The 23,352-nt window shown below is 39.5% G+C and overlaps 3 protein-coding genes across 11 annotated transcripts in view; all 3 read right to left on the minus strand.

Moving 5' to 3' along the window:
- LOC145445491 (uncharacterized) overlaps positions 1-23,352 on the minus strand; it is a 193,265-nt gene that overhangs the window by 103,518 nt on the left and 66,395 nt on the right. The window lies entirely within an intron of this gene.
- Positions 1-23,352, minus strand: part of LOC145450326 (uncharacterized) — a 198,565-nt gene that overhangs the window by 65,519 nt on the left and 109,694 nt on the right. The window lies entirely within an intron of this gene.
- On the minus strand, positions 11,461-22,030 carry LOC145439681 (uncharacterized). Of its 9 annotated transcripts, none has more exons than XM_080317277.1 (4): positions 17,087-22,030; positions 16,396-16,549; positions 14,008-14,166; positions 11,461-12,263 (listed from the first exon to the last, which is right to left on the minus strand). In XM_080317277.1, exons 2-4 carry the CDS (start codon positions 16,433-16,435, stop codon positions 12,241-12,243), a joined length of 222 nt encoding a protein of 73 aa, XP_080173403.1. In that variant the 5' UTR covers positions 16,436-16,549; positions 17,087-22,030; the 3' UTR covers positions 11,461-12,240. The 9 variants fall into 9 exon arrangements, 7 of the variants coding, with proteins under 7 accessions (XP_080173403.1, XP_080173399.1, XP_080173391.1 ...); XM_080317273.1 differs by lacking the exon at positions 11,461-12,263 and adding an exon at positions 12,854-12,996; XM_080317265.1 differs by lacking the exon at positions 11,461-12,263 and having other exon boundaries at positions 13,010-14,166; positions 18,135-18,242; positions 18,667-22,030.

The raw sequence follows: 23,352 nt of genomic DNA on the forward strand, positions 1-23,352 counted from the left end.
TATTACCAAGATAATTTGCAGTCCAGTAGTTCGTATTACATTATCATCAGTTGTTAGTTCATTGTGTTAGAGTGAATGCAGCATCGGATTTTCAGAACAATTTAGTTTAAGATCAGTGATTCTGAAACTAGGGGGCGTGAAAGCATCTGACGGGGGGTGCGAAGCTGCAGTCAAATGAAAAAAATAGTCGCACTCTGCGCGGTTTACCTCCACTTCATAATTATTGCTCTGTGTATAGGTCCAAATTTCATAGTATAGGATTCTCATATCAACAGTCATGATCAGGGCAATTATTTTTTGACATGTCAAAAAAAAAAACTCAAAATTAGGTCAAAATCGTCGTGTTAGGTCATAATAGTCACAATTTGTTTACAAAGTTATAACTTTTTGCAGCCTGCATTTCGTTCACAATGTAGATTTCGCACTGTCAGTAAACTTTTCATTTGACATTTTACCGCTTGTTGCCTACTTTATAGGTCTACCGTTGTAGACGGCCCATTGTCTAGTCATTGTGAATAATAAACATTCAATTGAAACAAATAGGTCGACATGATGGTATGCTCAACGTACCGCAATATCCTAACTTAAGCAAGACTGCGTGGGCATTGCATGGTTCTTATATCAAGAAGCGTGGTACTACTACACATTTTCATTATTTCTACCATAATGCGTAATGTAGCGGTCGCTGCAACGACTTGTTGCAAGACACGCTGGTATAGTGCTTGATTGGAGTCGACGCCACAGCTTACAGTTCCTGTTGTACGCACTAGTCACTGACTAATGACCGCTCTGAGTACACTTGCAATCCTGATCACACTTGCAATCCTGATCACACACGCAGATCCAAGGAGCTTTCTTTACTAGCACAGAACAGCCAAATAGTAGTAATTAGTGGTCAGAAACTTGTAAATTTACCAGGTTCAAATGATACTGCGGTTCAATAAGAAATAGAAAGAATAAATGAAGAGAAATGGAGCCAATTGTCTATTCTATGACTGAAGCGCGAGCGCGCCGACCTCAGTATGCGGGCTCTGAGAACACGTGCGTCGCAGACTAACTGTGCCGTCACAGCTTGTGGTTTCGAGAGTGACCTATTTACGCTTTCGCGCACAACGGAATTGGGACAGTCATTTACACTCCCCCTTTTAAGGACATTTTTGTGCAACATAAAATGTCTTTACAACTATTTTCGCAAACGTGTAAACAATGTGGCTCCACTTCGGGAAATCGGACTACACTGATAACACATACCCAGCAAACACTGGTACAGACCAGGAATGCAGAAAATCCGTTTGTATTAAGGCGTGGCGGGAATGTAAAAATACCCTGCCTTGTCGACTCGTTTCAGCGTACTTCCAATGGACTGTGGGATGGTGCATAGTCTACCTTTTCAACGTACTTTCAACACTCTGCGAGATTGTCTTTATTACGGCGTGGCGAGAATGTAAAAATACCCTCCCTGCCTTGTCGACTCGTTTCTACGTACTTCAAACGCTCTGCATATTGCCTCGATTCAACGTACTTCTAACGCTCCGCAAGATTGTCACTACTGCCGGCAAATCTGATTTCGGGAACACACAAATCATAACTTTGAATTACTGTTATTAACAAATTCAAACAAAAAAACAACTTTCATTTCAGCAAGCTTATTAACACATATCTTCTTCACCTTGATTGTAGTCTGAAGATATGGTGTCTCATTGTTTTCTTTTTTTAACAACCCCCTGTAAAGATAAGACATAAACACCGATCAGCAAAGGCATTCATTCAGACTCCAGGGCATTGCAATTTTTTGGGGGGGATGGGAGGCAAAAATTTGATGAGGTGATACGAGGATATAAAAAAATAGACTAAAAAAACTATGGTCTTGGGCCCGTAACTGGGTAATTAACACAACTTTAACGGTGATCTTTTACCCACAGACATGTTATGGAAGATCAGTGCTCCTGAGCAAATGAATATTTTAAAGATAATGGTTGAATTTGGTCAAGAATATTGTCAGTTTCACTGATCCGTGGACACTCAATAGGGTGGGTGGATCAAACAAACTTATCGCAGGGGGCTTCATCCTCTAGACCAGTGGTTCTCAACCTGTGGTACGCGAGTCGATTCTTTTTTTGACCGAAGGGAGTTATTAGTTCAGATGGGGTTGATTTTGAGTTTTTTGAAGCCGTCGTCATCGTGGGTAGGGACAATCCCACCAATGACGGCCTACAATGGGATTCCGTTTTAATATATTTGACCACAAGTATTCCAAATGGATCCACTACAGAAATCATACAGCCTACTGCGCCTTAAAATGGGCAGTTTATTTTCTGTTTCGATGTCGTCGGCAGCTCAACATAGTGGAAAAATTTTTTGACCGCCTTCGGTGCGCGCAACTTATGTAGGTGATACACGAGCACTGCATAAAACCTCGAAATGGTACGTGGACCTTCCATGTCATGATTACTCGAAAGCCCCAAGTCATTGTCATGTAAACACACCGTTTATCTCTTATGCAGTGGCGTTAACCACTAATTTTTCCAACTCACAACTGAATTTTGTCAGTAATTGGTAATTGCAACCGCAACCGCAGACATCACACACGTAGATACACAATTCTGTACATCATGCGTATTATTTAGCCTATTCATTTTTTTCATCAAGAGGCAGGTACTCAACAATAAAAAATACCGAAACTGAATATCGTGAAAAGTGTGAAAATAAATATATCTGATGAAAAATACTCCACCTTTTATTAATTTACATAACATTTCAAAAAAAATGGAGAGGGCATGACCACTTTGGCCCTCTCCTGGCCACACCAATAAACAGACTGTGAAGCATTTGCTTCCTGGTCTGGTCTAAGGGAATATTCTGGATATAGCTGTGATAGGGTACAGTTTGTCAATAGTAATTGGCCCACCGGACGTTCCCCCACTGTATCTACCGATCTTGTTGGAACAATATCTTATTCGTGCTACTATCGTGAGTAGTAGTATATAGATCGGTCGCATGACGCAATGGGGTTCTTATGGGCGCGGTGGCGAATCGCCTGGAAACTCGTGGTGGCGAATCGCCTTTTTAGGCCCCCCTCTCGGCCGCGATTCGCCATGTGTTCTTATGGGCGCGGTCGTGATTCGCACTTTCAGGTATAGGCCTGGGCGGTGATTCGCCGCGAAAACTCGTGTTGGTGACTCGCCTTTTTTACTATAGGCGGTGGCGGTGATTCGCCATGTATTCTTACGGGATCTGTGGTGACTCGCCATGTGTTCTTATGGGTGCGGTCGCATGCGGCTATTGCGTCTTATGGCGGGGGGTGGCGAGCGGCTATTGCGTCTTATGGGATCGGTCGGACGCGGCTTCGTTGTTAACATGTCGTACTTCGTGTTGAATATGTATCAAGTAAATACTCACGTGATTGGTTCTTAGTTAATGAATATGTCGCAAATTATTATATATGACCGGTCCGAGTTGATCCTAGCGTTTACGGCGAGTGCGACAATGATATATCGTTATTCTTATGGGTGCGGCAATGATTCGTACTATCGTTTATAGACTGCGGGCGACACGTCGTACTTTCACCAAAAAGGGTGTGAAATAGTTTGCTAAATCTAGGAATCAGTCGCTTGGTAATTAGTTTACCACGGAGCCGGCGTAGCCGGCGAGTCGATTACCAACAATAGCTGCGTTCACATACTATCACTTCAAAAAGATGTTGTCACGGTGGATTCTCTCAGCAGGAGTGGCTCTGTCATGCTCTACTTAACTCCTAACTCGAGAGAAGCGACGACCACGTTTTCGCCCTTTTTAGAGACAGACGTCGTACAGTAAACAGGGAACTTGTGTCGTATTTCGTGTAGCATTGCATTAACGTAATATCTTCCATTTAGAGTAATTGCCAGCGTATATTTTAACGATACGTTATAGACCATTTAGTTAATCCTACTCGCAATACAAGCTACGGAAACCCACTGTGTCTGGACTTTAACGGTCAGTTAGATATCGGTCGTTACTCGCAACAGATATTCCAGTCCAGTTCTATCGAGAACTGATCCTACGCGACAGATGTGAAATATTTGTAAAATCCTACGAGCGCTGACAGGATAACACATCAGACAGCCATCTCTCGCGGTTTGGTGTTACAGAGGCAGGAATCACGCACAAGTAATATTTTAGTAATTATTTTGTCACACAGCCGGCGTAGACGGCGATTCCAATACCAACAATAGCCGCGTTCACATACTAACACTTCAAATAGTTGTGAAATAGTTTGCAAACACTGCGATCGCTGACAAGATAATGTCTCGGACATAGCCATATTTCGCGACTTGGTGTTACATGCATGCCGATCGCTCTCGCGGTGAAATTTGAGTAAGCAGTTTATCACAGAACTTGATTACACTCGTAAGATTTAATAAGTAACGAATAACAGAACCACAGTGTCGGTAACTTGAATGGTGACAAATTGTCACTTATTTCTGCTCTAACCCTAATCCTTTGTGAAGTGAACGCTTATTCAGAGAGGTGTGAAATAATTTTAAAATCCTACGACCGCTCACAGGGTAATGCTCCAGACATAGCGATCGCTCATGTCCGCTCACAAGGTAATATTTCCGTAACTAGTTTGTCACAGAGTCGTCGCAGACGGTGATTCGTAAACCAACAATTTGACACTTTCTGGTGGTCGCTATATGTTTTGACACTTCGGAACGTGGTCGACTTTAGTTGTATGATAAGAATCATGCGAATATACAAGTAATGTGTCAATTTGTCAACTTGAAATGAAACTCACTAAACAACGCAAGTTGATTCGTATCTTAATGTTTTAATTCGGTACAAGTCGGATCCTTTTAGAAATTCTTTTAATGCGATCTTTTGAATCGACCGTAACCTGAATATTACTGACGCCGACTTTCAGCCAGATCGAATTATTCGCGCATTCTGCGTCACTGTTTTCACACCTATAGAATCAACACCAACTATAACTCTACAAGAATCAAGAAGCACAAGTATGTGCATTATACAATTATTGTCTTTATCAACTTGAAATCAAACTCTTAACAAAAACACGCAACTTACCATTTGTCAAGTCTAGCATTACCAAAAAATCAGGTAGGTCTATTATTGATTGAAAATCCTTGAGTCCTTATTATCAAAAATGTTATAGTGCTGCGCCGGAATCCATTCGCGGGGTGTACTAAAGGTAAATTCAGATAATCCAAAATGAAATATTAGGACTTTGACATAGTCTGAATTGAAATAGATTGACAAACATAACTACCAACTTTCGCCCAGTCACATTTCGAAATTATACGCATATTGATTTGAAACAAGTCATGAAATATTACAACTATATTCGCGATCCAACTTTCCGTTTGTCAAAGAGAAATTTAACATCTTACCATACTCAAAAGAATTATACATAACATTAACCGGTTATAAAAATATAGTTTTCACTTACTTGATTATAACACTACAACTCGCAAACTTGAATTAATTCGTCCTGGTTGTATTCATATGACCGATAATTTTTATTCAACGGCAAAGGTCGTTACTATTCTGTAAGACAAAGTATTTACTAATCGGTGCATATACGCGATTTGACATAAACCTATTATATTTTGAATATACGAGATTTGAATGTCTGAACAATAACTGAGAATTAAATTATCACAATTGAATCCATATATGACAGCGTAAAAGATATTGGAATGTCAGCAACTCTTTACGGTCATAGTTACAACCACATTAACTAATTTACCCAGCCAACACGTCATGATCATTCCTGAAATCAACACAAACGCGACCACTGACTTGAGTTAACCACAAAACGGCATCAAGTTTTTAATCCACTAGTAGCTGACAGATTCTAATCCAACCCTGTCTTGGCAGAACAAGACTGACATGTACGTTTTATCTCACTATGAATTTTCACCACATCACAAGATTGCGATGAAAGGAGTCGATAGGAAGGAGCCGATACCACTAGAATCGACCATTCAATCAAACTACCCACTTCGACCTGGAGCATGCAAGTAGGCTGGATTTAAACATATAAAAATCGTCCCGGGAATGAATTTTTGGGGTTGCAATGGCCTTGCATTTCAAGCTCAAAGGCCCGTCTTTTTGAAATGCCGATTCTATCTCCAATATTACTTAGCTCATTTGCAATTCAGTAGTTTGTATTACAGTATTATCAGTTGTTAGTTCGTTATGTTTGAGTTAGTACGGCATCAGATTTTCGGAGGTCGTTAGTTTTAGATCAGAGGTTCTAAAACTGGGATCAGAGGTTCTAAAACCATCTGTATGGCGGCGCGAAGCTGTGATCAAATAAATAAAAAAAATTCGAGCTTTGCGCAGTTTACCTCCAATTCCATGTTAGAGGATTCTCACATCAACAGTCATAACTAGGGCGATTTTTGTTACATGTCAAAAGATGTCAAAATTGTTTACAAAGTTATATACAACTTTTTTGCAATCTGCATTTCGTTTATATTGTAGATTTTGCAGTGTCAGTGCACTTATCGTCTGACATTCACCGCTTGCAGCCTACTTTATAGGCCTACTGTTGTAGACGGCCCATTGTCTGCTCATTGTGAATCATAAGCATTCAAATGAAACAAACAGGTTGGCATGGTGATATGCTCAACGAACCGCAATAACCTAGCTGAAGCAACACTGCGTGGGCAATGCATGGTACTGATATCAAGAAGCGTTTTACTTCTAAACATTTTAATTATTTCTACCATAATACGTAATGTTACTGCAATGCTTCATAGGGCCAGATTTCGTTAAAATAAATTTTTTCCATGTAAAAATTTTTCAGTTATATCGGCAAAATAAAATTTTCAGGATAAACTACTTCGTAAGAACAAACAATTCCAATCAGAGGTGAAGATAAGTAGTAGAATTTTAACGTTATGTGGGAAAAAACTAATTTGTATACGGTAGATCAAATTTGGTCAGATTTTTTAGGTGGAAAATGTCAAAATTTTGATTTTTTAGGTCAAAATCTTTTGATTTTTAGGTCAAAAAACCCTGATCAATACCATCCATACCATCAAACTGTCCGTTGGGATTGGCTGCGTTCTGATTGCGTTTGTGATATGACGATAAGGGGGCCCGAAAATTTTCAATATCAAAAAGGGGGACGTATCAAAGATCTAATTTACCTTGCAAGTTTCGCGAAGCGAGTACAGATTTTGGAAATCAAGTAGTTTATTCAATTCTGGTTACAGTACGGTAAGTATGAACAAGTCTACTCACGTTTTCCTTACATTTCAGCAAGTTGATACAATTTGCCACTTAGTCAGAGGTGAAGTCATGAATCGAACAAGAGCACATCCATTGAACATGTTAGTGGCGGAATTGATGGCAATCTGAATAGAAGATGTCAAGAGTGTGACAGCAACGTATTGAGTTATATGAACATATGCAGGAAAAGGATGTACAAGCATCTGAGATCTGATGACCATACGTTCAACGCACTTGATATCAAAAAGGAAGCAACAAGTTTCTCATTCAATTCCAACTTTTTGACATTTGCCGTCTACTTACACACACTTGCCACAAACAAATTTTAAGTTCAAGCGGGTGTATTTGTGTCTGAAGCTAGCTCAAAATTGCCTTCACCTTATCATATTTGTCAGTCGGTGGGACAGATACCGACGGTTCTATATCGAGGCGAAGGTATTGTTAGCGGCAAGTTTCAAGCTGAGATACGCCCGCGCAGCATGTTGAAGTGGTCTGGCAGACAGTTTTGAGATGAACCGAGTCACTTTTCAAAAATGACTTGACTCGGTGTTACAGAAATGCCGATTGACTCGTGACTCGAAGCAAAATCAAGTCAAGTCATCGGGAAATCGGTGTCTCTATAAATCGCTGTATACTTTACTAAATGTTCGGATTGTTCTCGATACGCTGGTGTGACTTGTGAGAGCGACGAATCTCATTCATTCAATGATAGTGCGTTTTACTGAACTAGAGTAGGTCAGCACCATGATGCTGACGAGTTTGTGCTAAATATTAGCCCGCACATACCTGGTCGAACAAAAACTTTTCCGCCAAGATACAAATTCCCCTTGCCATCCTTCTCATTCTATTACTTCTTCTGTTGATTTATCATCCTTTCACGTCTGCTCACAGCTTTATTAACTCGAATCTCATTCCCGCCACGGTTGTTGCCCTGCAATGGTAGTCACAAAGTCGCAAATATGTTTACAGACAGACTTGTACAATAGGTGTTAAAAACAAAACTTTTTTTCAAATTTTCATCGCCTAAATTGTCAAATCGTCAGGTTATCTTGAAAAAACGTTGCACAACAAATTTGACTCAATTCAAACCAGTAGATGTCGAGGTCAGTCAAATTGAAATTTTGCTCATTTTATAAATAGTAGTATTTACGGTGACCAATTTCGTCTCTCCGACATGACCAAAAATCCTGTTCCAGGTATGCCTGAAGAGGCGGAGATGTCTTTTCCACTTGTTTTGATCTTGACAAGGGCCCATGGTGGAGTTTGGTGGAGACATCGCCAGTGAACGAAAAAAAAGATATGACATGGATTAGCTGGAAATTGGTCCACTTCGTAGAAATAGACACCTTTCAAAAGATGATGAGATTATTTTCAAATAGAGTAGGCCTACTTTACGCGCTGAAATTAGGTGACCTGACGATTTGACAAACAATATACCGGTAGTTTACAAGTTTATATTAGTAGTCAGGTATTGGCGTAGGCTTAATTTGAATCTCGTGTATATGTAGTTAGGTAATGCATGATATCAATTTGTTTCTGCTATCTCGGGTTTTGTGCTCTATTCTCTCTTTTATCGGATAAATTATAACTGCGGTTATACAACAGTTTCATAGTTCAACAGTACTATGCATTCGGGAGCTATGAAATGCATGTTTGCATGCGTATTTATCTCTATATTCGTTTCTCGATTTAAAATAAATAGAGACTCAATCTGAATTTTTAACAGCTACCAAAATGCAATGTGATGCCTTGCAAAGACATATTGACTTGAATTGTGTCTAGACTTGACTCAAGTCACCTCCAAAAATTGACTTGACTGACTGAAGTCACACATGTGCAATGAATCGAGATGACTTGTGACTTGAAGGGAGTAACGTGATCCCAACACTGCTGGCGGAAGAGACAGACATGGCATATTTTGCTTCGCATCCCCATGGCTCACTACACGATACTACAATAGAGTAGTGCCAGACACAGATGGATAGCTTCTCGCAGCATAGAGGCAACTAGAGTGGAACATGGCGGTATTGAGATATCATTTATTTGCTGTCCCATTATGGTAGTTTTCTGAAGAAAATGGCTACAACCTAAAATTTTATCACAATTTTATGTTTAATTTGATGCAGCATCATTTTAGGGCGCATAACCCTTGAAAAGAATTTTTTTGGAATATTTTTGTACGACAACATTTCTCAATAAGTGGTGCTTCAGTAATACTTAAACATTTTTTGCGTATCAGAAAACAAAATCAGGTCGCATGTAAATGCTAGTTTTATTTTCGTTTTAATTGGGCTCGCCTATTAAGAAGCTGCCAACCGATGGTCTCGAGTAGGTCAGCCCCACAATACTGACAATTTTGTTGCTGAATATTAGACCGCACATACCTGGTCGTAAGAGACCGTCCCTGTCGAGATACAAATCCCTCTTGCCATCTTTCTCATTGTTTCACTTCTTCTGTTGATTGATCATCCCTTTCACGTCTGCTCACAGCTTGATTAACTCGAATGGCATTCCCGTCCGGGTTGTTGCCCTGCAATGGTAGCCACAAAGTCACAAATATGTTCACCGTCAGACTTGAATAGTATATTCATATTGAAATGAACCCGAATATTTTCGGCTGACACTCGTCAGGGGTAATTGTCAGCAACTAGTAGAGAAATGGAAAGAACATTGTATATCAACAATCGTATCACAAAATATGACGTCACCAGCATGAAATTTCGTGAATGAGAGAGCGTTCAATGTACTATTTTTAGGTGGTACACGAACTCCTTTTGTTGACAGAGTTTTGGTTGGTGTATTTTGATAAAAGTCGACACAAATGGAATTGTGAACGGCCTCGCTCAACGATTCGAAATCTGTTGTCTCGATAATTATTCGCACAAATCGGATCATCTAACACAGTGGTTCCCAACCTTTTTCCACCCGCGTACCATTTCGAGGTTTCATGTAGTGCTCGCGTACCACCTACATAAGTTATGCGCGCCGAAGGTGGTCAAAAATGTTACTACCGGGTTGAGCTGCCGAAGGCAGCGAAACAGAAAATAAACTGCCCATTTTAAGGTGCAGTATACGATTTCTGTAGTGGATCCATTAGGAATTCTTGTGGTCAGTTATATTAAAACGGAATTTGGTTAAGTAAGAATCCCAATGCTTTACGACTAGATCTCTTCCCGTAGGGCAGGGGTGGCCAACCTTTTTGCCATTCATGGCCGCATTTGAACTACTCATTTCCGGTGAGCTGCGGACTAATCTATTTAATGACATAGGGTTGCTATACGCACCGAAATCGATATGGGGTCAATGGTGAGGTTATGAGATAGCAGGAATTGCCGCGCGAGGCGCGTATTTTTTCAGATTTACTACTGGATTTCGTGAATAATATAAGTAGTTTTACATATTACTATCAAACATTTAACCTTTCTCAGCCCATGGATGTGGTCAGATTGACCGGTAGAGTTGATGGAGGGGATGTTTTCGAAAATTTAGTTGATGATGCATCTTCGGGTGGACCAATTGTTATTAGTCACTGTGCTACATGCGGTTATTTCTTGACATCCCATCAGGATTGTCGGTATATAGTGAGGTGTACACGATTCCGAGTTGGTATTTGTATATGGGGCGCATCATATTCCCCTACTCTTCGAATTTGAAATGGGGGGCTCTAATTGCAAAGGGCCCTACCATATTAAAATCGAGAAATATAGATATAGGCGCACAAATTCCCTTCAACAGCCGCAGGTTGACAATCCCTGCCGTACATCGTCACTGGTGGGATTGCCCCTACCCACAACGACGACGACTTAAAGTCAACCCCATCTGAACTAATAACTCCCTTCGGTCGAAAAAAAAACAGAATCTACTCGCGTACCACCAGGAAGACCTTCGCGTACCACTAGTGGTACGCGTACCACAGGTTGGGAACCACTGATCTAACAGATGTTCGCCGATGGCAGAATTAATGGCCTTTGATCGATCAGCATCAATCTTAAGCGGATGAGTTATGAGTTATGAGTATTCAATTGTATATTGAAGTTCTGTACCTCCAAGAAGCTCTTCACAGTCAGACTTGTACAATAAGGGTGTAAAAAGGACTTTTTTTTCAAATTTTGTCGGCTTTATTGTCAAATAATCGAGTTACCTTAAAAAAATGTTGCACACCAAATTTGACCCAATTCCAACCAGTAGATGCGGAGGCCATTAAAATTGAAATTTTGCTAATTTTTAAATAATAGTATTTACGGTTGCCAATTTCGTCAGACCGAAATGGCCAAAAATCGTGTTCCAGGTATGTCTGAAGAGGCAGGGATGTCTTTTCCACTTGTTTTGAGCTTGACAAGGGACTATAGTGGAGTTTGGATGAAGACATCGCATGTAAACGAAAAAAAGATATGACGCGGATTAGCTGGAAATTATTCCACTTCATTGAAATAGACACATTACAGCGATGGTGAGATAATTTTCAAATAGAGTAGACTTCATGCACTGAAATTAGGTGACCTGACGATTTGACAATCAGGTCGATGAAATTTGAAAAAAAAAAGTTATTTTGAGAACCCCTACCTTGCAGCCATTGCTAGCTCAGAATCATGGCTACTGACAGGCTGAGGATGGGTTTTAAGCGTCAGAACTCATGTTTCAAGCTCGAAACCCCGTCCTGTTGAGAAGCCGATTCTATCTCCAATACTTCTTACTTACTTTGTAATTCATTGGTTCGTATTACTATCAGTTATTAGTTAGTTGTGTTTTAGTTGGTAAGGTATCAGATTTTCAAAGGTTGTTAGTTCTAGATCTGATTGAAGTTGCAAGCTTTACAAAGTGAGTACAGATTTTGGAAATCCACTAGTTTGTAAAAGTCGGGTTACGGCGCCGAATAGTGGTTTAAAAGTAAGCATGGACGTATCTACCCACGTTTTCATTACCATTCAGCGTGTCGATACAATTTGTCACTTATTCGGGAGTGAGGTCTTGAATTGGACGAGAGCACATCCCTTGCACATGTCAATGGCGGAATTCATGGAGATCTGAATACAAGATGTCCAAGTGACAGCAACATATTGCAATATAAAAAAACGTGCTGTTAAACAATGAATATGCATCTTATCACCATACGTACAATGCATTTAATATCAAAAAGAAAGCATCAAGTTTCTCACTAAAGTCGACTTTGTATATTTGCTTTCGACTTCCACGCACTTGTCCGCTTACACACATTGAGTTCATTTTGATTTTTGAATGACGATTATTGATCAGTGATCGGCAAATTGCGGGTCGTGACCCCAAGCAATGACTCGATGTTGTTCAAGCCAGGTAGATTCGTGTCTTAACTATCCTAAAATTTCCTTCACTTCATCATATTTCCCAGTGGGTCGGACAGATACTGAGATGCCAACGCTTGTATATTGAGGCATAGCTATCCATAAAGGAAATTTTCAAGCTGTGATCTGTCAGCGTGTTTGTGAAAGCACGGGCTGTTGTAATGGTTTTACGCAGAAGAGAGAGAGAAATTGGGCATTTTGTTTCATTCACTCATGGCTCATGAACTACAGTTGTTCAAAACACAGATGAATAGCTTCGTGCAGCAAAGCGGCAACTGGAGTGGAACATGGAAAAATAGTTAGAGGATAATCTTGCATGGCTTCTATGAGGGAAATTGGCATGACACCAAGAGAAACAAACCAACATCACCGATACCAACTTTAGTTTTGAAAGTTGAAGATTCGGTCATTTCATTTCACGTTTCTCGCGGGGATGTATCTGAAATTGCAAAATTTACTTCTACATATTATAAGTGACACCTTTACTGAATCTACTTTTTTAGACCACTCAATCGGGAAATTTTTAGACGTTTCTATTTCTACTTCCACTCAACAATACCTACTATGACTTTACGATGTAAGTAAGGCGACGGCGGCTTGGCAATCGATTTCCCTGCGCGAGGGATATTCTTGTTACCTCGTCGCAAAATGCCTCGGACAAACAGGTATTTTCAGGAGAACTATAAATTAGATTAGAATTAAAATGAGAGCATATGAACATTTCACAAATTAGATTACAATTAGAACTGAAGATCATTTCACAAAGTAGATCACAATTAGATTGCTGGTATTTCACTCTAATTTACTGGCACTGTAAATCATAGTGACTTCTGTTGTATGAGTCGGGTGTGTGTTTTGACCTAGCCTAACGTGAACCCTGAGACTGGCTCAGCATGGCTTGGACAACTAGATAATTCTAGTTGTCTAATTACACGGATTACAGCAAAATGTCTGAAATTTCATTCTACTATAGTTTGTGAAATGTTTCATTGCTCTAACTATAACTCTGATCTAATCTCTGGTTTTTCGAAAAATGCTACAAGAGAAATGTATAATGCGAAACGAGTCAAGGTTGGCATGCAGACATTTGTCATTCCCATGCTGATCAGAATGAGGTCTGATTTGATATGAATTGAACTTGATTACATGCTCAACTTTTTGCGAATTCAGTAATTCTGATTCCAATCTACTTTGTTAAAACTGTGTAGCTATTACTTTAATTCTATTCTAATTAAAAAAAAACTGTGTAGTTAGAATTATAATTCTAGCATGATTTGTCAAAACTTTTCAGCTAGCATTCTAATTCCAAGCTGATTTGAAAAGTCTGCAAATGATCCAGTTGTCCAAGTCTGGCTCATAGCAACCCGTGGGGTTGTCGTGTGAAGACCGGTTAGGAACAACTGCTCCAAGGTCATTACAAAAAATGCTAACAGTTGTGATGTTGACATACCTTCAACTTTTATCGACGACACTTCTAGGAATTTGCGAACACAAAGTTCAGAAGTAGAGAAAGAGACGTTTGGATTTTTCAGTTTGGCCTGTTTTGCCTCTTCTATCGATCCACGTTTCTTCCATTCTATTGTGCTGAGACATTCAGCGGCTTGATTTCCTACACATACAGACACAGTTGGTCAATGTAGTGAGCATTGCAATTTTCTACTAGTGGTAATTGGTTAATCGAAGGTTGATAATTTCGACGTAGCTTCAGGACTAAGGCAAAATGATTCATGACACCAACACACAATACACAAGTTGCATCTTAAAAACTATTTTCAAATACTGTGACACAGGGGGCAGTCATTCACTAAAATAAGTGATGCAACTCATCCTAAATCCAATTAAAACTTTTCAAAATTCAAATTGTGAGAGAAGTAGTTTGATCTCAAATTTGGCTTGTGTGTTGTCTCAAAACACAACAAGAAGTTCATCATGCAGTTCAAATATGGTACCGTACTGAAAATTTTCAGGAATTAAAATATAGTCAGATGCTACTCAAGTAATAATTTTCACAGTAAACTTCAAGTTGTAACATTGAATGCAAACTTTACAAGTTGATGGATGATAGCCGTTAAAATAGCTAAAAAGCTTGAGAACCACTGGTCGATTAGGAGTCATACGGGAACAATATCGCTTAGAAATTATGATGATTCAACAAGATACAAATGTATCGGAATCTGAACGTTTCTTTGCCAAAATGTGTTACCCGGAAGTTTATGATATCGTGCCATGCCATGGACTGCAGGTCTGCCTAATATATTACAATTTCACATCTCAATCTGAAAATGCAACAAGTTGTAGGCTAGTCCTCTTGTGAGAAAATACACATCAAATTTTGAGGTGATTTAGAAATTCGTTACGTATCTTTCTGCATCGTGTCTAGGGCTGAGAAAAATCGAGTTCCTGAATGAGCAGATTCTGATTCACGAAATATGCTTCGAGCCATATCAAGTAATCTAGTATCACTCATTACGATGTCCTACCGTTTTTGCCACCACAAAGATTGGAATATGTTGCCTGTTAGCCATCTCATGAAATATGCTTTAGTATACTTTTCGATCATACCGATTTCATTCCACTCGGTGACAATGTTGTGTGATAATGATAACTTCGGAAATGGGCTTCGTCCAGTAACCTTCGTAGGTTTGTATTAAATATTCCATATGCTACAATACCGCCAATAAGGTTTCGAGGCTTCGAAAGTGAAATTAAGTATCACAACTATAATTCTTGTTGATAAATTAACTTTCAGTGGTGAGAAACCTATAATTTCAATACTCGAAAAAATCGTTTTTACTACTCGACTCGAATCATTGAAATTAATGCGCCATTCAGACTCGAGTTCTCGAATCATCGTGCCCAGCCCTAATCGTGTCATGACAGAGTTGATGACCTACTTTTGACTTACCATGACAACACAATTTTCAATGCTGTGATATTTATATCAAACTATTTAAAGCAGCCTATACCCTACAAATCGTTTCAGAAGATTTTTATTAGTTATGTCGAAGAAGACTTGCCAGAAAAAAATTCGTAAAATTTCAACCGTACATTCTATGTACATCTGAACGTAAAATAGAGTTTAACCCACACCAAAGTTGCAGCCCTTTGAAAATAAACCCAAGAATCAAAATCAAGATGGTGGTTCTTAACAGGACTGCGCCTGACGGAAACTTCAACCAGTTGGATTTGTGTCAGAAGCATGTTGGATTATATCATATTTGGCAGGGTGTCGGACTATACCGAGATGCCAATGATTGTATATTGAGGTATATTGAGGTATTAATACAGAGGTGATTTTCAAGCTGTGATATGTTACCGTATTTATGAGCTCACAACCTGTCGTAGTGGTCTGGAAGAGAGGCACATTTGGCATTGGCATCATTTACCCATGGCTCAGCAGCAAGGAGACAGTACCTTAGAGTTGTTCAACACACAGATGAATAGATTTGCGCAGCCGTGGAAGCATGGATAAAACTGGAGTGGAACACGGTGTTATGGAAAAAATTTATTTGCAGTACGGTGGCTCTTTGAAGAAAATATCAGCGATCGAAATTTTTTTTCTCATTTTATTTTCAATTGAAGGCCATTTCATATTTAGAGCGCAATACCACTGAAAACAATCATTTTAGAATACTTTTGTATATCCACATTTCCTTGTAATTGCAGCTGCAACATTACTCGAAACAGAAAACATTACAGAAAACAATATGTGGTTGAATGTAAATGCTGGTTTTATTTCCATTTATTTCCACTTGAAAAAATTGCCAACCACTCGCCAAGAGTACGTCACCACCTCTATGGTGAAAATTTTGTTCTGTATATCGACCCCCACACGTACCTGGTCGTACGAGCCTTGATCTGCCACGATGAAATTTCATCTTGTCCCTTTCCTAATTATTATTTTTCTTCTTCTGTTGGATGAGCAACCTTTACACTTCGGTTCTGCTCACAGCTTGATATGCTCAAAGCTCATTCCCATCCGGGGTCTCGCTCTAAAATGGCGGTCACCCATAAGTTTACAGTCACACTTGTAAAAACAAATAATCAAGTTAGTTTACACGCAACTAACTTGTGGTTATTCAGTAGTTCCAGTTCTATTTGTTTTTTTGGCAAAAGTAATTCGAAGTCTAGTTGCGTAAGTGAGTAATTGTAGTGGCGCATTTCAGAATAATTTTTTGTGAACCAGAAAACATGTGTCGTCATTTGGTGTATATCAAGCGTGTCAAATATACGGCCCGTCACACGATTTCATCCGGCCAACGAAGCCATTATAAGTAGATTGAAAAATGCAAATAAAGTGTCCATCACATTTTAAGCAAACGTCGAGCGAAACATTTCCATTCAATAATCCTTCAAGGCAGTAAATGTTCACAGGCCACACTATAGTCCTTTGACTGCACTGTTGGAGTTTCCTTTTAGTCACCATTAGGAGCAAGTCCGTGACATTGAAACCCAATTCGGAGAAGGCAAAACAGTGCGCACCGAGTTTTATGAAAAATGGACTTGAAGGTGGTTTTTCACACCCGTACTGGTATCGTTATTCATATACGTGGTCACACTGCTGTGCCACCTTCAGATTCAAAAGTTCCCCCGCACATGCTGATGGCGGAATGATTGATGGTGATCTGAATAGAAGATGTCGAAAACGTTACAAGAATGTATTCAAATACATGAATACAAGCCTGAAAGCAAAGTCGTAATGCAGATACGGGCTATACAGATAGTGTGGGCAATAAAGAAATGGATTTGGTTACAGTACCGAATTTCTACAAATCTTCAGTTCCTAGAATCCTTGAATCTCAAGCCTAAATCAAGAATAATATTAGAGTTTAAAATTATGTTTGATATGGTAGATACCGACCATCTTTATATCGGTATATCTATTACCGTAATTTTCCAAGTATTGTACGCCCCCATTTATAATACGCACCCTTTAAAATAGCATGCAAATTCTGGGAAAAAACCTGTACCAATGTATAGTACGCACCCTGCATTCGCAGTACATCAAAAGTTGCTTTAGTTGACCATGTCATTATCTTTTGGGATGACACTGTTGAACAATCATGACATAACGATCGCTAATAAATATAAAATCAACGGCATTGTCTCTAAACAATAGTAGATTGAAGCCAAAGCCTGCGAGGCCTGCGGCGTGATAGTTCAGGCCAGCGACATGACATCTTGCGCACGAGGCCTATTACACATGCGATTGCTCAGGTTAACAATCATGTCTTGCGCACCAAGTCTGTTGAAGATGCGACTGATTACGCAAGTGATTATATCTTGCGCACATGGTCAATTGAATATGCTATTGTTAAGGCCTGTCATCGACGCGATGAATTAGCGAGGATTGCTGCGCTTGCAGCAATCAATGACCTAATTTTGATCACGTACAAATGGCAAACTAACTCAACATTAGGTCACGTGCTGTGCAAGGCTGTGCTGTGCAGTTATAGTTTTGAGTTTTGGATGAGGAGTAGGCTACAGATTTTTTAAGCCGAGTAGTTTGTAGGCCTACATGTCCAGTTGAAGAGCAGCAATCCTGGATTGAAAGTAAGCATAGATGCAGCAACATACGATTTGCTTGCTGTTCAGCGCTTCAACACAATTTGTCGATTCTTCTGGGTCTTGAATTGGACGAAAGTACATCACTTCCACATGCCGGTGCAACGAATTGGTGGCGCTCTGAATAGAAGATGGCAAAATCGTGACATCAATGTATTGAAATACCTGAATGCCGTACATACAGGAGACCGAGGAGAGTACGAAATATACGATGGATATGGATCTGATGACTATATACATTGTGAGGGCAATATAGAGACACTAGACCAGTAAAGCGTTTTTTTTTTCACATGTCAAAATTTTTTTAAATTGTAGCGTTAGATCAAAAATAGTCAAAATTGTTCATGAAGCCAAAATTTTTCTGACGTCTGCATTTCGTTTGTATCGTAGATTTTGCACTGTCGCTGAGCTTATCATTTGATATTTTACAGCTTGTGGCCTACTTTATAGGCCTACCATTGTAAACTGCTAATTGTCTGCTCATTGTGAATCATAAACGGTAAAATAAAACAAATAGGTAGACATAATGTTATGATCAACGTACCGAAATATTCTAACTGAAGAAAGACCTCTTGGGCATTGCATCATTTTTGTATTAGGAAGCACATGATGAAAAATTGTGACCTTGAAAATAAGATATATATTAACCCCTAAAAAATATCCCTTAAATATTTCACTTTTTGTTTTGGTCTTCAAATAATGTTGAATTGCATAAAATCTCGGGGCAGTTCCATGTCATCTGTAAGAAAAGGTATAATAATTATAAGGGATGTATACAGTAGACACCCAGATTGAGATAGATGGCGACATGAATGCCACTCAAGTAGAATAATGAAATATTTTCAAGCAGAGTCAAGGTGGTAGCAAACATTGTTGCTACTCAAGAACAATACAGTAATGAAATATTAGCTGGGAGAGTCTAGAGATAGTTCATAACATTGATGCTAATCAATATAGTTGGTGAATGTTTCAATTGGTGGCAAAAATTTCCAAGTAGACAGAAATGAGAGGGAGAATCCTATAATATTGTCACACTTGACTGATTTCTATACACAATGACCCCCACTCGAGCTACATTTAGGGCCGAGCATCAAACATTATTAGGCCTAATCTCTTACACGACAGAATAGACCAATCTTTATACCATAGCAAAGTGAACAGGATTTTTAGGTCCAAGTAGCTCAATTACAGACGAAATTTCAAATTTGCCTTGGAAAAGCCTTTCAATTTCACAAGTGTATGATCATTAAAAGCTTGCTTTTCATCATGCTATAACTTGGACACTATACTTATGGTATGTAATTCATGCAAATAAATTGATATTTACCAAGATATATTTCACTACGTTATGAACCAAACTTCTGCAAAATCTGAAACTTGATGGAGTCCAAATCTATTTTCATGGCACAAACAATCCCTTACGCTGGATTGATCACGGCTCAAGGTTGAACTTGATCAGACTTCGCAGCATCATTTTACATTGAGACACATATTATCTATAGGACCAAGACACAGTGATTTGCGTACTAATACTCGAATCTGAATCGAACAGTCCTACCGTAACTGTAATTATTCGAGTCGGTTTTTTGGACTAATGAAACTTTACGCCCAGTTCCATCAAAAAGCTATAATTGCATCAATTTTCTGAAACCTCGATTGGTCGTATCGCAACATACGAAAAATGGTGTACAAAGTTTGCACATTATTGTAAATGATATTTCTGTGTAGCTGGATCGATTTGCAACATTGTCACGAAGTCAAATAAAGTATTTTCAAAAAATACCTTGTCATCATCATGTGGTGAAGAGCCGGTCTTATGTTTCATAGTTGCATGAAAAGTAGGACACATACTCAAACGTTTAGGTCTCCCAGACTCCATATACTTGTATCGTCATCATGAGTGATTATCAAATACTTGATGTGAAGCCAGACTACAATCACTCATGTAGGCCTACCGGTATTCGATTTTGCCCAGATGTAAGCCTGTAATTACGAGCAAACCTTTTTCCAGCATGATTTCGTCTCCAGCATCATCGTCCATCGGTAATTCCATTTCAAGTCAACAACACAGTGACCCACTAGGTCTCCGATTTTCATGTCATTTTAGGAGTGAATCTAGTACGGTATCTAGCACTGAGTGTAGAAAACATGATTTTGCGCAAAATTAATACAATGAAACCATTTTGTGCTCACTCCACGATGAAGTTTAATTAGTTTCACATCACCTGTTACAGTACAATCACAAAACAGCGTATTGAAGTAGTTAAGAGCGAATGATGGTGTCTAATAACAGAATACAAGAAACTCTTGATACTGAAGGGAAAATTTTGGTACTTCTTCGATAGTAGGTAGACATCGAACAGTGTTCACCATGATCACCAATGAATGTTTCCCATGAACACGAATAAAAATTTATAAACGTCAAAATGAATTGTTGTTTTTTTCTGTCATTGCAGAGACGGATATTAGGGTTGGGTTGAGGGGTATTAGGATTGGGGGAAGAGGGATATTTGGGCTTGAGAGGGGATGGTAGGCTTGGTGGAAATTAGGGTTATGGGAGGGGGAAACAAGGGTTTGGGATTGGAGGTGCGGTTTATTGAGGTTTCGATATTAAGGTTTGAGGAAAGGGGGATTGGAGGTGGGTTAGAGTCAAAGTTGGGGTTGGGTTATCCCAAGATTAGGGTTGGTGAATATTAGGGTTAGGGAAGGGGGGGGGCTAACAAGGGGGGCAGGGCACTGAAGATAAATATTTTTACACTGGCTTGCTGAATGTATCAATTTACACAACATGACAACATTCTCGGGTCATTTATGCAGACACAAGTTCAGATCTTCCTACAAAAAGCTTGTTTTCATCACGCGAAAACTTGAAAACTTCATTCAAAATGGATAACGGTAGCTATCTACTCAACTATACCCTTTCACAAGCTGATGAGTCGAATTTCAGCAAAATCTGCAACTTGATGGAGATCATATCTCTCCTTGGTTCAGTTGACGTGAAATTACATGTATACAGCAGTTACCTAATGTCATAAACAATCCAGTAAGCTGGCTGTTTGACAAGGTTGTTTGGCAAGGTTGAACTTGATCAGAATTGTAGCATCATTTTATATTCAGTAATTGCATTCTCGAGCGAGGCAGGAACGGACGATCGATACTCCAGGGAACCTCGAAAATCATGTTTGAAATAAGCTGTAAGCCAATATGGAATCGGTGTCACCTGCAGACTAAAGACTCTATACTTATATACTATACACACAGGTGTGAAGCAAGACGCTGAGAACCGTCATGGCACACCAAACATATCACGCTAAACGTACCAGGATTACATTTTCGAGCATATTGATTGAACACATAAACGCTTCTTTCTTGTCGAGGGCGATTTCTGGAGTCGGGGGTTACCGGTATCGACTATCACGTCATGTTACTATTTCAAAAGATTTCACATCAGACCAAACCTTTCATAACACACTCATTCAGCAAGAGGCCATCACAATTTCGAGTTGGTAACCTCAATTCCTATCGATATACCAAGACTGTAGTATTGTATGTGAGGACGGTAGAAGCGTGAAACGGTATGCCAATGCAGCACATGGTCTACAATCAACATCAAGCTAGGTTAGGTTTGCATATTCCCCCATTCGGCAACATGGAGATCCATCTATTCTTCCTAAATTCAGGTGTAAAACTTTACCATGTCGTTCTTTTTCGCTTTATCCAGTAATATAAGTGACTCAGTCTGTATTGTGAAACATATTAGCTGTATCTCCAACGTCCGATCGAATTAAAACTGGTATTAGAACACTCGATCAGCTGATTTCATTCCATGTTTTGACTTAGAGCCATTGATGCATGTGAGACATTAGCTCCACCACGCGGAATAACGAAAGGCGTCAAATACATAACATCATGCAGTTCGATATTTCAGTCCTACGAGACGTTAAGGAAAGAAGAAACACCAACCGAGGAGCTATCGCAAAAAGAGATCTACAACATCCTCATCAAGAACAGAACACAACATCAGGAGCACGAGCTGCAAGACTGGAAGCAAACGTGGCTCTACGACAATGATGTCAAGCACCACATCAACAACTATCAACGTGTAATATCATACAGTATTATTAATGAAGCATACTTCACAGGAGCGCGTAAAAACAAAATGGGATGGACTACAAGAACATCCGTACCGCTCAAAAACGAATGCAAATTCTGCAAGCAGAACCCAGATACGATGCAGCATATCTACACGAAATGCCCAGTGATCAAAAAGCTCTTCGACGTCATCAAATCCGACCTTGAGGACACAATCCGAGCTGATATCATCCTAACGAGTGAAGACATGTCCCGAAATCACTACGACGGCCATCATAAGCAACAAATCTTCGAAACCTTCATGCAAATGAAAGAGATGATATGGCGTTGGAAAGCATCGCTCGACATTGAGAACGAATACGCCAATGACGTCACAAACAGAATTGAACTCGTACGAACATCGCTACACCCAAACACACAGGAAGCAAGACAGCAATGGGATAGAGGATGAAGAGGAAGAAAACATACGCACGCGCGAATATCGCTTCCCAGACGCAATTATATACATTAACATCATAACATAAAGCTACACAATCACGCAAACCTTTTCCAAAACTCGCAATTTTCCTATCTTCGTTTTCTGTCATAACTCATATTACATGCACGTTTATCCTTCCGTTGAACAATGAATAAAGAAAATACCCCCACCCCCCCCACCCCACACACACAAGCCCCACAATAAATTTTGGTAAATAACGTGAAATTGACAAAGATATGGAAATTTTATAAGCAAATCTTCCAAAACCACCGGGAAAGAAAAAGAAAGCATTTGATTGACGACCACACCCAGAACCAACGAAAGATCACCTACCACACCCTGTGCTAAACACAACCCAAGATGAACGCCATCTTGCCCAATAGCACCACTTTTCATAATTTCCTATACTTTCTATTCATCTATTTTTATTATGTTTTTGCTGATACTTTTGCATACTTGGAATAAAAACACTAAGAAGGCAGTGTTGGGATTAAGCCACTGCCTTCGAATCACAAGTCATCTCGAATCATTCCACATTTTACTCTAGTCAAGTCAATTCACTTGATTTTCATAGGTGACAATGGTCAAGTCAAGTCACTCGGTTTTTGGAGGCGACCCGAGTCACGTTGACTCAAGTCAAGTCAAGTCACGAGTCAGGTC

This window comes from Botryllus schlosseri, chromosome 1, assembly GCF_051294905.1.
Source record: "Botryllus schlosseri isolate E-star chromosome 1, Bs_hap1, whole genome shotgun sequence".
Taxonomy (NCBI): domain Eukaryota; kingdom Metazoa; phylum Chordata; class Ascidiacea; order Stolidobranchia; family Styelidae; genus Botryllus; species Botryllus schlosseri.